The sequence below is a fragment of the Calliphora vicina genome, chromosome 2, assembly GCF_958450345.1.
Source record: "Calliphora vicina chromosome 2, idCalVici1.1, whole genome shotgun sequence".
Lineage (NCBI taxonomy): Eukaryota > Metazoa > Arthropoda > Insecta > Diptera > Calliphoridae > Calliphora > Calliphora vicina.
In genome coordinates, this window is record NC_088781.1 from 103,944,283 (window position 1) to 103,960,093 (window position 15,811).

The 15,811-nt window shown below is 32.5% G+C and overlaps 1 protein-coding gene across 1 annotated transcript; it reads left to right on the plus strand.

The window, feature by feature from the left end:
• The first annotated feature begins 1,209 nt into the window (after window positions 1–1,209).
• On the plus strand, window positions 1,210–15,672 carry swm (Zinc finger protein swm). Its single transcript, XM_065502438.1, has 5 exons — window positions 1,210–1,239; window positions 1,679–2,002; window positions 2,072–2,600; window positions 9,442–12,135; window positions 13,884–15,672. The coding sequence occupies exons 2-5, from the start codon at window positions 1,944–1,946 to the stop codon at window positions 14,274–14,276; spliced, it is 3,675 nt and encodes a 1,224-aa protein (XP_065358510.1). The 5' UTR covers window positions 1,210–1,239; window positions 1,679–1,943; the 3' UTR covers window positions 14,277–15,672.
• Window positions 15,673–15,811: the final 139 nt, after the last annotated feature.

Consider the following 15,811-nt stretch of genomic DNA (forward strand, 5'->3'; position numbering starts at 1 on the left):
TGTTATTAGAAATTTTTTTTTTATTGGAACATTCAATAAAGAAGTAAAGCCGAAAAATTAGCCGCCGCCGTTTTATTTAGTCCGCCGCCGCCGAAAAAAAACATTCTAGCTGTCAGCCGCCGCCGCCGAAAATTTTGGCTCGGCTTGTTTCTCTGCATGTGAATGTTTACAATTTTATTGTTGGTATTTTGACAGTTTCTTATTATTGTACAGATGTTTTGACATTTGCTTTAAACATGATTTCATAAAGATCGGTGTGGCCAGACCTCAAAACGTTTGGATTATTTAAAATAATGCCAATTGTTTGTTGTATAAAGCGCATTTAACCGGTTTCACTTTTAATTAAAGTCGGACATGTTAAAATGTGTGAATATACTGTCAAAGTTTGGACAACAACTATGTAGCTTGTACGTTTCTTGTAATATTCGCAACAAGAAAAACCCTTGTGAAACCCCCCTCTAAACAAGTGAAGAAAAAAATAATCAGAAATGCTTTGGATAACAAAGTTTGTGGAAAAGTAAATATGAGGTGAATATAAATATTTGACAAACATAATCTCTTGATCATTTTTTTTTTGAATTGTCAAAATTCATCAAGTCGAGAAATTTTAAATTTACATTTAAAACTTTGAATTTACGTTGCTATCGTTTGGCACAAGCTCTAGTTAGAAAATATACACTGAATTGGATTACATATATACTGTTCAGTTAGCATCAGCATAAACAAACATTTTATGCAGTTAGAAAATGTACATAATATTCTGCTTATTGGATTGGTTTTAAATTTCTAACAGTTGTAAAGTAACCGTACTTGATTTTGGGGGTTCTATTTAAAAGAAAATTGTAACGTGTCAGTTTTTACATAATATTTAAAGTATGGCAATACTCGTAAGTAATATTACCATAACTATCTCCCTCTAACCAACATCACAGAGTGGTAAAAAAAGACAAGCTATCATATGATGAAATCAGAGATGCCATAAGGTTACCAGGTGGTAAAAAAAACTATATCAGTATCTAATTTAACAATTAAACTTAAAAAATAACCATTTGAAAAGTAAATTATCAAAACTATTTAATTAAAACTTTAAGCATTACACAAATATTTTTAAATTTGCTCTTTTAGAGCAGTTTTTAAAATTTTTATTGAGAGCACAATTCATTTGTTTTAGTCTGGCTACATTCTTAGTACAACTCGTTAGATTTGTTATCCATCCTTATTCGTTGAACAACACGAATTGTAAGTGTGCTGGTGTTAATTAACAAATTTTACCATTTAAATTAAAAAATAATTATTAAAATTGTAAAATTTCAACAAATTTACTGACAAACTTCATGTAGTAATAGTTTTTTTTACGAAAATTGTGTAAAAATAGTGGAAATTTGTATAATAAAGTTGGCAAAAAAAATTTCGCCAATACTGTTAATTCAGTAACGAGTAGCAAAGTCGAGAAAATTTTTCTTCTCGTTACTTCGTCATGTAACGCAGCGAATTGAGATAATGTAGTAAAAAAAGCTACTACTACATGACATTAGAAAGACAACACACAGTCAATCACACGCAGAGAAATTTGCAGAAATATACAATTAGAATTTTTATTTTTTCGTGACATTTTTGACAAATAAGTGAAATAAATATTTACATTAAACAAATTATTCCTATTGCCATGCATTTACAGAAAACGTGTTTACTGAATATAGAGTATAACTGGAGAAAGTAAAGCATTTTTATTATTTTTTAGTTGTAAAAAAAATAATACCACACACTAAGAGATAGAAAGATTAAGAAGAAGCTAACAACTTAGGTCATTTAGCGCAAAAAAAAATAAAGAAACGGAACAACAATCACTAAAGACCAACCCCTACTTTGGTAAACAAATACATACAACAACAGTAGCAACATCAATCAGCAATCTCGTTTCGTCGCATACAGAGATTCTAACTATGCTGATAAATAATACGGAAGCTTTAAAGAGCTGGCTGGTGGAAATCCTTGAACCACTGTAAGTAATTATATTCGACTTAACGAATTGATATGAAACTATATTTACTGAAAATTTGTTTGTGTTTAGATGTGATGCGGATTCCTCGGCGTTGGCCCGTTATGTGTTGGCTCTATTGAAAAAAGACAAACCCGAAAAAGAGCTTAAGCGTGTTATGATCGAACAGTTGGATGTATTTTTGGTGGAAGAAACAAAACCATTCGTTGAACGTCTCTTGGAAGCCATTAGTACTGAAGAATATTTGAAAACTCCCCTGCCTACTGCCAATAATCCAAAAACAATTGTGACCGGTAACGAAGATGCCGAAGTGGCCTCCATTGCTAATAATGCTGCCGTCGCCATTGCTGCCTCCTCGGCGGCAACATCGTCATCATCAACCTCCTACTCGTCTAACATGAACAACACCTCCTCCAATACAAACACTGGTGCTGCTGCGGCTGCGAATACGATAACGACGGGGTCAAATGTTACAAATGTGATAAATCAAAATGATAATAGCGATACAATCAATAGCGTAACCGCCAAAGTGATAGATAATAATACGGCTGCTACAAGTAGCACATATGCGGATAAAATAAATACACCACCCATTGATGAAGTAAGTAAATTATATCATTTTATTTTGTTTATACGTTTGTTTTTGTTACAATAATATTACCACCATGTGTTTTACACTGCATATATTATGAGCTCATTTCTTTTAATTAATTAAAAAGTACAAACATAACCTTAAAATATGGTTAAAATTCGTCGGATTAAAATTGAATGAAAACTGTTTGTGTTTTTGGATTCATTAAAAACTGTATTAAACTTATTCAGTTGGGTTAATTATAAATTCAGTGCAAGCCGGTTGTGGTCTTGTGTATTTTGAAATATACGGGGAAGTCCATAAGTATGTTTATTAGTTGTCACAAGATAAAAAAAAAATTGATGCTATATAAGTTTTATCATTAAAAAGTTTACTTACGTACAACTTTAAACAAAATACGTTTCGTTTAAGATTTTGAATTAGCGACAAAATCTTCAGATAAATTCAAGTTTTATAAATCGTCAAAAATAAGATAATTTTTCATATATGAATGCATTTTTATATAGATTTTAATAGCATCTTTGATAAACAAATAAAACAAACACTTTAAGTAAACGACTTAAGTAATGTATTTTTCCAGATCTAAATTATATATTTTAGACAATATAGCAAATACTTTAGTTGTAGCAGAGGTGATTTCTGAGTTGACAGCCTAAAACCAGCTGATGTGGAAATACTTAAGTAATTATCATTAGTGGTAAAAAATAAAAAAGTAAAACTATGACTGTATAACCCTACGGTTGACGCTAAAATATGCATGTACAAAGACCTACGATTGATACCAATAGAAGACTGTATAAACATACAATTGAAGATAAAATATGAGTGTATAAAGACCTACGATTGGAACTATAATATGATTCACTCAAAGTACTCGCAGGTGTTATAGATCTGGTAGTAATTAGAAGAAATTTACAGCCTGTTTTTTTTTAATTGACGAATTTCTAAATGAACAATTCGCCAACAAACGAATGTGTTACAAATTGGTTTTTTATAAATCACAACAATTTGTTTATTTTTCATATATGTATTTTTATGCTAAAATTTCAAATGCTCAAAGAATTTCGTTTAAAAATTATAAAATTCTTTTAATAAAGCCAAAAACAGATGACAACCATGGCAGAATCAACCAGGTACAATTATTAGAAAGTATGTTTTCAATTATAATTTCCCTAAAATGTCAAACAAAAGAAAATTAAAAATATCAAAATAAAATGTCTAAAAAAATAAAATTATTTCCAGTTTTGTTGAAAAAAATCCATTTGAAAGGTTTATTTCTGAAAAAATTTATTTAACGAAATAAAAATGTGAAAAATTAAAGTTTAACGCAAACAATTTTTAAAAGCGCGCACAAATCAAATGAAAACATTAAGTGATAACATCCAGAGTTTGACGTTGTAGGTTGATTCTGCCATGGATGATAACTAGGTAGGTAACTGAGAGGCAAAAACCTAAGTCTGTTGTCATAAACCTAATTGATGAGAATGTATTGTCATATATTTTGTTATTGTATCACACATATGGGCAATTCCATATCATCGTACGTGACATTTGTACGCCTATAGAGTGGAATAGATTTTGCAAAAATAAGAGTATCTGAAAAATAATTTGGAATTTTTTTATTATTATTTATTTATTTAGTAGTATTTTAAATACTTTATCTTATAACTATATAACATTTGATTAAAATTATTTTAATTTTTAAATTCTCTGATATACATTATTTTTCACAAAAAATACACAATTTCTTTTAAATATATTAATGTTTCGTTCATTTTTTACATAACTTGGTAATAAGTTGAATAACTGTAATCCTTTGTAGAATAGGCATCTCTTCATGGCATTATTTGTGGCTTTATGTATCCTAAAATCGCTGGCATTTCGCAGATTGTATGGTTGTACTTCGTTGACATATGTTAGTTGCTCTGTTAAATATCCTGGAGCACTTCCTATCTTCATTTTATATATAAAAGTTAATGTATTTAGTTGGAGTCTTTGTCTGATGTTTAGCCATTTTAGTGTTTCTAGCATAAATTGAATTGGTGTAAACCTATTGCATTTAATTATAGTTCTCATAGCTTTATTTTGTAGTTTCTGTAGTCTCTCTATTTGTGCATTTGTGCAGCATGTGTATAATATTGTTGAACCGAATTCAAAATGTGGTTTGATTATTGTATTATATATATTTATAGCAGTTATTGTCGATATTTTGCTTCTTATTCTCCTAAAAAAAACAATCTTTTTGCAAATATATTCTATATGATCTTTTAAGTTAATGTTATTTATGTTCCATTTTAAAATAAAATAATAAAAAGTTCTTACGAAACATTGTTGTCCAAAATATCGAGCGAAATAAGAGTATATCGTACGTTACATAAAACGGAAGTCATTTTATGGTACATGTAGAAATATGCGAAAATTTTCGATTCGTGAGAGGCGTTATGTTTTCTTTTAATTTCTTACACTAAACAAAATATTTTTCCTTTACACTCCGTCATATTTAAATAAAAACAATCTTTGGATGATTTTATAATAAATAAAATTTAATACGTACGTGACATGCCGTACGTGACAGATTTTTCTATATTCTGTAAATATATGTGTATACAAAAACTAAAAAAATTAATAGAAAATATACATTCGGTTTCAATAAACAATTTTATAATAGCAAATAAACAATCAGAGTCAAATTCATTTCATACTATATGCTAATTGGGGAACTTAGTTTTAACCGCAATTTTAGCCTAAAACATGTCAATTAAATTAAAAAATTCAATATAGTCAGTTTAAACTATTATTTTTGCCAATAAAACGTTATAATAAGCTCTAAATACTTAGACATAGTAATATTTTAGTGTTTTCTCCTATTCAAATCATCTTGAAAAAAAGTTTCAAGGGCTTTTGGGTTTTCAGTCGTGGTAGTCATTCTCGTGGAATTGCCCATATGTATGTGTGAAAAGAGAGTAATTTTTGTCATTGACATTCCTCTCTCCTTCCGTTCTATGTATTTATCTATGGGCGAATAGCTTCTACAGATTCAGTGTAATTTATTAATTTTGTATTTCAGATTTTAATTTGGCAGCGTTTTTTATATAAACAAAAGTGAAGTTTTTGGTACAGAAATTTATTAAAAATTTTAGAAAAACAAATACAAGTTAAAATCAATACCACGTAGAAAACTGAAAGTGGTTTCATTCCAAACAAAATTTCGTTTTACTTTTTCTAAAGAAGCAAAATGTGGAATTAATTCCACTTTCGTTCGGAATGAAATTCTGTGGTATGGATCAATAAATTCACTTATAAATAATTTCGTCCTTGTTTAGGATAAGCAATACTAATTTGACTTCTCTTCCATATAGAATATAGTTGAGTTGAAATGACATTCCTCATTATTACTTTATATGTGACTCAAAAACTACATAACTAGTTATTTTAACATGTACGGATGCTAAATGACCTCAAATAGTCAGTTAAAGAATTCTCATAGACAGTCCAATAACCGATTGCTTGTAAACAGTATACTTAAGCAAAAATAATATAAATTGTATAAAACCAGCTTGTACGAATTACTCACGAAAAAAATGGCAATACAAAAAAAAAATTAGAGACATTTGAGTGACAATTGTCTTCACACTAGATTACCTGGGATGTATAAAGTAACCAATTGACTTCTCTCGGTACTACAAATGTCACATACGTGACAAATGACATTTTCTCCTGTTTGTTTTATATTGTCATACCATTTATGCACACACGTGAACATATCACATTCAACCATTCAGAATTTTAATCAATTCTGTTATGAATTGTAAAAAAACGTAAAAGCAACAACAACAGCAGGCAGACTTTGACAGTTCCAGCTAGCATAAACAAAATGCATGTGGTTTTTTTAAATGTTGTACAATCGCTCTCTCCTTATAATGAATTCGTCTTGCTAAATATGTTTGCGTTGCGTAGTAAACTTAAATAAAACAAGAGAGCTCTCGGCTCTGCTGTGCCGAATCTTATATACCCTTCACCAAGTTATACTTTAAAATAAATATTTTTAAGTAAACAAATTTTTTTTTTTTTTGAAATTGTTTTTTAAAAAAGTTTTTTCCTAATTTTTTTAAATTTTTTTTTAAACATTTTTTTTGTAAAATGAATTTATAACAAAAAATTTTTTATGAAAAAAAATTCGAATCAAAAAATATTTTTCCCGATTTTGACCCATTATAGGTCCAACTTACTATAGCCTTATATACATCGTTGCAATGGAAATATCTATTATTAGATATCCATATTGTCTATATTAATGACTTAGTATAATATTAGCCGGAAGAATTCCCGATATATTGATGTATGAATCATGTGTAAGTTATTTGGGGGCTACAGAAAGTTGATTTCAACAAACAGACGGACATGGCTATATCGACTTCGCAAAATAACGTAAAATCACTTTTCATAAATTTATAGGAGAAGCAAAAAACGGTATAAAATGAAAACTACTTGAAACTATTGAAACAAAATTTTCAAATCTGAATTACATTGAAACTAGAATTATAATTTATACATATACATTTTTAAATTTTTTATGATTTTTTTATTTTAATTACTAAAGGTAGGGTCACACATGGCAAATATTTGCTCAAAAAATTAAACTAAATTTTTTGTTTTGAATCATCCTAAGTAAAATAAGGTTTTGAAATAAATAAAAGAATTCAAATGTATTTTATTTAGTGGTTACGTCTTTTTCGTCAAATATTTGTCATATGTGACCCTACCTTAACTACTTCATTAAATTTCCATAAAGACTGCAAAAAATATGCAATTGCAACAAATTTATTTAAAAAAAATTAGGATACTACCTAAAATATGGTAAAAACTATTTATTAATTAATTACTCAAAGCGTATACGTTATTTTGTTTAAGAATATCATGTACTTGAAGATAGTTTAGTTTCAATTTTGGTTATAACTTGGATATTTTTTATAGTAAAAGTTTATAAAATTTTGTACACATATGTAATATGTAATATGATGTAGTGAATCGTAATCAATAATAAAATCAATTTCGATTTTTTTTGATGATACGTTGTTTTGCATTTTTGGTGACGATATATATTTTGTGGGGTTGCAAATGAAAAATGTAGAAATTACAAACGGAATACCTTTGCCACTCATGGTGAGGGGTATATAAATAGTCAAAATGTACGCGCACAAACCAACAAACACATCGAACATGTTGCAAGAATTTGTACGTTGTCGCACACGCAAATCCAATTTGTATGGCTGGCTTTACTGAAACCAGCTAATTTATATCTGTATAAAGTGAGATGTATTGTTTTAATTTTTTTGAGAACATATATTTTTTTTTCACACATTTTACCAGTTTTACTAGAAATGTGTTGGAACAAAGCTTACATTTGAGTATTTTCCAAAATATCTAGTTCCCTATTGAGACCACATTTGTTTGAAACCACATGCAAACGTTGAACATAAATGTAATTGTCAAAATACAGCTATAATTATGACAATGCGGGGGATGATGGATATTGATGCATTGTTTTATTTTGGTGCATTGTATTAAATATAAATAATAGATTATCTGTTATTGTTCTAAATATGTGTGTTTGTGTGCATGTAGCTTAGTCACCTTCTAATCTGAGTATGAATGTAGGGTTTGAAACATGCAAAGCGGATGTTGAACGAAAAAGAAAATTCACACGCATTTTTATTATCCAAGATTAGAACAGTTTTGAGTTTCTATACCCTACACCATAATAGTGGGAGGGTATATTGGGTTAGTGCTGATGTTTGTAACGTGCAAAAATATTGTTCCAACACCCACCTTAAAATATACCAATCTGCCCAGCATTACTTTCTGAGTCGATTTGGTACATGATCTTCTATTGCCCCAATGACGAAGCCTATTGAATTTGGTTAGAATCGGTCCATTATTTCTCCTAGCCCCCATACGATTGCCCTATCTGAAAATAGTTAAGCTCTCATAAATATCTCAGTTATATAGATATCCAAACCAAATTCAGCAAAAATAAGTTTTATATAAGACGATGATTGGTCCACAATTAGTCATAGCTGTCATATAGGCTTGACGGACTATACTTTCTTACTTGTTTTAAATATGTTCACTGTATAAGTTAATTTCTTAATATGCGTATCGTCATCTAGAATGCAAAACAACCTGACAATTTTTAAAATGATGGAAAATTAACCATTTGCAAAATGAATGACAAATTGAAATTTTAAGCTCTTATGCCCGTAATTTCAACAAATAGATATCTACGGTGTAAATTTCCCAGTAGATAAATTTACCTAAAAGGAAACTTTACATTAATTTCAAATCAATATCTACGGGTAAAAATGACCAAACATTTTTACTCCGTAAGTAACTAAGCACTGATAGATATACATATATTTATTGAAATTACGGGCATTAAAGGAATTAATAAGATAAAATAAGGATAATAAAACTGATTTGAATTTTCGTATATCCATTCTGTTTTGAAAACGTTGCGAATTACACATTTTTCTCAATTTTAACTTAGTCGGACCTCTTTAATATCTTAATAAAAGTATATTTATTATTGAATTTTTACAGATTATTTAAATTTAGTTATTTATTGGATATTTTCCTTGGATATTATAAAATTTTTCTTAAGTTAAATGTTGTTTCAATTGAAAATAATATTTCTTTTTATAACATCAACATTTAATGTGAAATCTATAAAGTTAAATATTTCGTTAAAATTACAACATAATTTCCTAAACGGATCTGCCCACGATATATAATTCAATTCATTATTTGTGTTTCTAATTTATTTATGCTTCCGTTTTAATTTCATTTGCAGAGTAAAACCAAAGATACTACGACAGAACGTACCTCATCGTCATCATCCAATGCACATCATCAATCCTCCTCGACTTCACAATATCATCATCAACAGCATTCTTCCGGTGGTGGTGGTCATCATCATCACAATTCGTCGAATCGCAATGAAGCAGCGCATTCGTATGGCAGTGGTGCTGCTGGCAATGATCGTCATCAACAACAACAACAACATCATCCACGTAGTGCTAGTCCACCTGTCGCACGTACTAATGCTGCCGACAAAGAGAATCAACCCCGCGAAAGTCGTAGACGACGTGCCTCCTTGCGATCTCGATCAAGATCACGTTCTCGCTCACGATCGAACGAACGTTTTTCGAGACGTTCTCGATCCCGTGATCGCCGCATCAACGAACGTGAGAAAACACAACGACAATTCCGCAACAAGTCACCACCCATGGGTGGTGGCGGTGGAGGAGATTCGAGACATGATCGCAGACGTGGTGGAGGTGGTGGTGGCGGCGATAGACGTCGTATGATGATGAATAACATGGGTGGAGGATCATCGGATGATAGATCGCCAAGATTTGGTGGTGGCGATCGCCGTGGCAGTGGAGGTGGTGTTGGTAGTGGCATGGGAGGACCTGGTGGACCCGGTAATCGTTCGACAAATCGTTCACCTATATCGCCTCGTAGTCGCTCGCCTTCGCTGGAACGAGGCGGTAGAACTGGTAAAAGGTCTCCTTCTGCCGGACGCTCTCAAGCTCGTGGTGGTGGTGGTGGTAATGCTGCAGGTGCTGTGACTTCTCCCGATGCCCGGCATCATCACAATAATGACGGCGAGAAAAGGCAGAGATGTCGCGACTTTGACGAAAAGGGCTATTGTGTAAGAGGCGAAACCTGCCCCTGGGATCATGGTGTCAATCCAGTGGTCTTTGAAGGTCTTAACAATTCGGCTCTAATAAGCATGTCGCTGCGCGAATACAATCCTGATGCGCCCGATCTTTGGTCCCGCTCAGCACCCCCTGCTGGTGCAATTGTGTCTGGTGGCACTCCAGGAGCTTTGATGGCGGGAGCTGCTGCAGGTGGTATCAATCCCTTTACAGGTGCCGCACGTCCAGGTGCTGTCATGATGGCTGGCTCAGCCGGATCTGTAGGATTTCCTCAAGTGCCTGGAACTGAAAAACCTACGAATGGTGCAGGACCTTTGGCAGCTGCCGAATATGCTCGTACAGCTGCTGCTGCCGCTGCTGCTGGAGCCGGTTTCCGTGCAGCTGCTCCAATGATGCCGTTCCCTTTCAATCCTGCCGCCGTTACAACACCTTTGCAACGTGAACTCATCCCCATACCCGTAGTTGATGCTAGCGGCGGGGCTGCCGCTGCGGCTGGCGGTGACGTTACAGCTGCCTTGCAAGCACAAAGTAAACGGCGCTTTGAACTCGAAGATTCTGTTGCCATAGCTGATGGACCCACAAAAAGAAAAATACCAGCTCACAGTCGTTTAGGTCCACGCGTTCCCAGTCTACAAAATTGTTCCCTGGAACTGCGCAAAGTTCCCAGAGGTCTCAATACAATCGCTCACCTTAACAATCACTTTGCCAAATTCGGTAAAATTGTCAATATACAAATTTCCTATGACGGCGATCCGGAAGCCGCTATTGTAACATTTTCCACACATGCTGAGGCCAATGTAGCATATCGCAGTACCGAGGCTGTGCTTAATAATCGTTTCATCAAAGTATTCTGGCACACTGCAGAACCCTCAATGGCCAGCGAAAGTAACTCTTCCATGATGCAGCAATCAGGAGGTCGCAAAAATAGTCAATACCATCTGAACAATGTGCCAGCGGTACCAACGCCCACCGCCGACTCCGCGAAAACCGCCAACACTAGTCAAACGCAAACATTGGGCACCTCAACTGCCAGCAGTAGTTCAATGAGTGGTACAAACACCCAAGATACCGTCACAACTACGACTGCTAACAGTGGCTCAACGACCACAACAGCAACAGTGGCAGCAACTCATGTACCCCCAACCTCCTTACGTCTCAAAAACAATATACCACCACGCACTGGCGGCGGTGTACCCAGTGCTGTTTTCCGTAAAAAGCAAGAAGAACAAGTCAAGGCTGTAGCCCAACTAGCCAATGGTTTGCGCAAACGCAAACAGGAACTCTTACAGAGTTATGTGAAACAAATGAAGTCCGCCTTGGAACTGGTCGAACGTTGTGAACCCACAGATCCACAACGTGGTCCAACTTTAGCCACCATTAAAGTCCTGCAGGAGACCATAGATAAGCTACGCAAAGAAATTGCCGCCGAACAAGAACAAATACAGGCTCAAATACAAAATCAAAATCAGCCACCACCAGCGAAAAAATCAAAGGAACAACAAAAGAAAGAGCTACTCGACATCGAATTGGAATTATTTGCCCAACAACAGGAGGGCAACGATACAACTGCCATACAAAAACGTCTCGAAGAACTACAACGTAGTTTAGGCATTGTACCCGGTACGGCTGCCTCCGGTGCAAGTGGTATCGGCTCACCAATGGGCGCGGGTAAACCGGTACATTATATGTCCGGTGGTCGACCAATCGTTAGAGGTAGAGCTTCATATCCCGAAGGTTCTACCCGCGTAGATCGTCGTCCCAAAACCATTGTTGTAACCGGATTCTCGAGTGAAGATGCTGACTTTGTGCTGGGCCATTTTAAGGTAAGTCCGACTAAGAATTTAAAATAAATTAGCTCAATAACAATTCAGAAAGACATTATTAAAAAACACGATTAACCCGGTGACGCTATGACTTCTAGAGGAGCCTCATTAAGATCTAAAAGTAGTAATGACAGATAAAGATAGGCAAACACATACTACTAGTAACTTTCAACTTACTTAACGAGCTACAGTTGCACTCATACGCAGTGAAAATAATTATTTTACTGCCCCAAATGGTTAAAGGTTGTTAAGATCAAACGGAATGAATTGCAAAGGTCGAATAATAACCTAGTTTCAGCTCCTCAGCTCCAGGTAGTATTTATTTATCGTATTCTCCCTGAGTAAAATGATTAGACAGATGTCAGATTCTTCGGAAAAAGTTACAAAATGTTTAACAAAAATGTTTATACAAAAACCATGCCAAAATATTTTTCCCTTCAGAAGACATAGCTAGATGGTCTTTCAGTTTCATACGGACCCTAAACATAAATAAGTTTTAGGGTTTACAACCAATATTCATTTGGTCAATTCACAAGGTCTCTTATCATGTCATAATGTCCTAATATTTCACAATGGTTTTTATGACTTTTCAAGCAAAAAATGACATAAAATAATACTACTCAGTATGCTATGTTTATTGTGTTATCGTAACCAACCAGCAGAAACCTGCGCCGAATGCCTAATACCATGTTCACACGACGGCATTATTCGTCATTCACGCTCTCATTCGTCATTCAACCCCCAATTACGAACTGAATTACATGATTCGCCATACAAAATTTCAAGTGCGAATTACCTTGTTCGTACGTAATTCAGTTTGAATTACCTTATGAATTACGAACGAATGACTGCCATCTCTAATTTTTATCGATTATTTATGTATCAAAATCAGCTGTCCAAACAAAAATGTCAAAACAAAATAAAGAAAAAGATTTTTGTATTAAATAAATAAATTAAAAGAAATAAAAAGTCTGATTAAAGTTAAATTCATTTGTAGAAATAGCAGCTCTGCCATTCTTTCAGCCCACACCTCTAATAAAGCCCGCTCGCTGCCCTGGTCCCACTTGCTTGCACTTTTTCTTTTTTCTAATAATGAAAATAATAATTAAATTATATTTGTTTAATTAATAATGCTACAATTTTATGGTTTTACTTACCTTTTTTATCCAAATTACAAATTTAAAATTCGCACCAAACAAACAAAATAAATAAAAAAACAAAACATGTAAACAGAAGAAAAAAAACAAGAAGAAGAAATAAAGAAATGTCAAACTGAATTACGAATGTTGTCGTGTAAACAGGTTGATTCGCAATCGTAATTCAAAACGCGAATTAAGTAATTCAGATTAGCCGTGGAAACATGGCATAAGAGTCGGTTAAGCAGAGCTGCCGAGTCTTGATATATTAGGACATTATGACAATATGACTGCTAAGACCTTGTGCATTGACCAATTGTCTCATGGTGGATAAACAACTCAAAATTAATATTTTATTTAAAGAAATTATACAGGAAGTGCGAAATATGCATATTTTTGCAAGGTTCAGCCACAATTCCTATGCAAACGTTTACTTTTGCAAACACAAATAGGTTTTAAAAATATGCTTGGGGGATATTTAATGAAATCGAAAAATAATTTTTAAATTGCTTAACTTCCTAAAAACCTACACTACATAAACGTTTCATATTAATTTACACTATCATTTGACAATATTTTTCCTTGTTTGCTGCCTTATTTTCTCTTATTTAGCATTTTGGTGAAATCACTAAACATGATATGGATTTGGAGAAACCTCAACTAATATTATCATATGCCACTCGTATCAATGCCGAACAGGCTATTTTGCGTGGCAAAATCTTTAAAGATAAACGTTTACAAATTGTCTGGGCTCCGGTGGTTCAAACACCAACTGTTGCTGCAACAGCCGCCGGCAATAAAACAACAACACCGAATGTTGAGAGTAAAACAACGGGAACGGATGCGACTAAATATTATCCCGCCAACATTAGTAGATTACCATCACCCACATATACCCCAGCTAGTAATGAGACAGATGCTAATAATACCGATACATTGCCCGAACTGAGGCTAGAAGATGAAGAGGAAGATGAGGAATCCGAAGATCGTTCGTGGCGTCGTTGATTTTCAATATTCAACAGTACACGCAACCTTAGCAGCAGCAACAACATAAATACATGCAGCCATACCAACTGTAACCAGAGTCTGAGATGTAGAGTCTAATCGCCCCCTTCCTTCCCCCTGTATTAAACTATTATAAAAAAAATGAAAATGAAACATAAAAGAAAGTGTTGTAAAAGGTGGAAGGAAGTCAGTCCGTAATGTTTGTGAATTATTTGATGGCATAATGATGAAGTTAATACATAATTGTTGTTATTAAATAGCACATATTTTATAGATTAATAAGTACTTTTTTGTATACTAGAGAAAAAGGAATGTGAGAAAAACAAACAAAAAAATATCCTTAAAATACTTTTTTAATCCTAAGCTAAGAACGCTTTCTCTTATAAATTGAAATCAGAATACAAAAAAAAAAACATAATTACAATAAGGTTTGTTATTAATAAACAAACTTTTTCTACCAGACAGAATTCTACTCTATATATACAAACATGCATACATCTAAATATAACTATTATACGTATAACTAAATGAGAAATTATACATACATAGAAGTAAAATTGAATATAAAAAACTGAAATTTAAAATTGAAAAAGAATAAATGAACAGCATACAAAATAAACAAAATGATTCATTATTCACTAACATAAGATGAATTTTAAATTTTAAAATAATATGCATAACAAAATATATAAATGTAAAACATTTTTTTTGTTAATTTCTTAATTATAGCTGTATCTTTAAACTCTCTTCTCCCACTTCTGTTTTTCTGTCTCTCTTCTCTCTCTCTCACACTAGACATTTTGAGCTCTAAAAAGCAATGAGATTTTTAAAATTTGTTAAATTTACTTAAAGAAAAATAACAAATTTTCAAAATAGTTTTTTTAAAAAAAAAAAAAAGTCATCACCACCACCAGTAATCAATCTTACATCTATTTTGTATTTCTTACTTTATGCTAATGGTATTCTTTTCTTTTTTAACTTCCTTTTTCATCTTTTTATTATTATTATATTATTATTTTTAATCAAATTGTTTAGTTAAGCGTTTTTATGTTGAATTATTTTACTTTTTAATATTAAATTGAATATATATTTACGATTAATAATAATACATTAAAACCAACAAAAAATAAAAATAATAATCAATGTTTATTGATACAAAAAATATATACATTACAAGAAGAAAAAAACAACTTTTCACAACAACTACAAAAAATTTAATAAAAAAAACTATAACAAAAAAAGAGTAAAACTAAAAAAAAGCAAATAAAATTTAACAAACAACCAACAAGTAAAAAATAAATATGATATTGAAAATATATCAATATAAATGAGGATCATAAAATAAATAAAAAAAAAAACTATATAGATTATTATTTGCTATTAAATTTCACATAAATCTTAACTGTGTTTTATTGCGGGTGGGAATTGGGCATATGAAATAATGGAGATGCAATGAACAATGTATTAGGTTTTGTTGGCTCAGATCTCTACACAAGGTTGCACGCCAATTAAGGATCGTGCAGAGACGTAGAGTT

Excerpts from the sequence above, each read along its gene's own strand:
- swm (XM_065502438.1), top strand. The coding sequence starts at position 1,944 with ATGCTGATAAATAATACGGAAGCTTTAAAGAGCTGGCTGGTGGAAATC. Across the intron at positions 2,003-2,071 it reads GTGGAAATCCTTGAACCACT|ATGTGATGCGGATTCCTCGG; the intron begins GTAAGTAATTAT and ends GTTTGTGTTTAG. Across the intron at positions 12,136-13,883 it reads TTGTGCTGGGCCATTTTAAG|CATTTTGGTGAAATCACTAA; the intron begins GTAAGTCCGACT and ends TCTCTTATTTAG.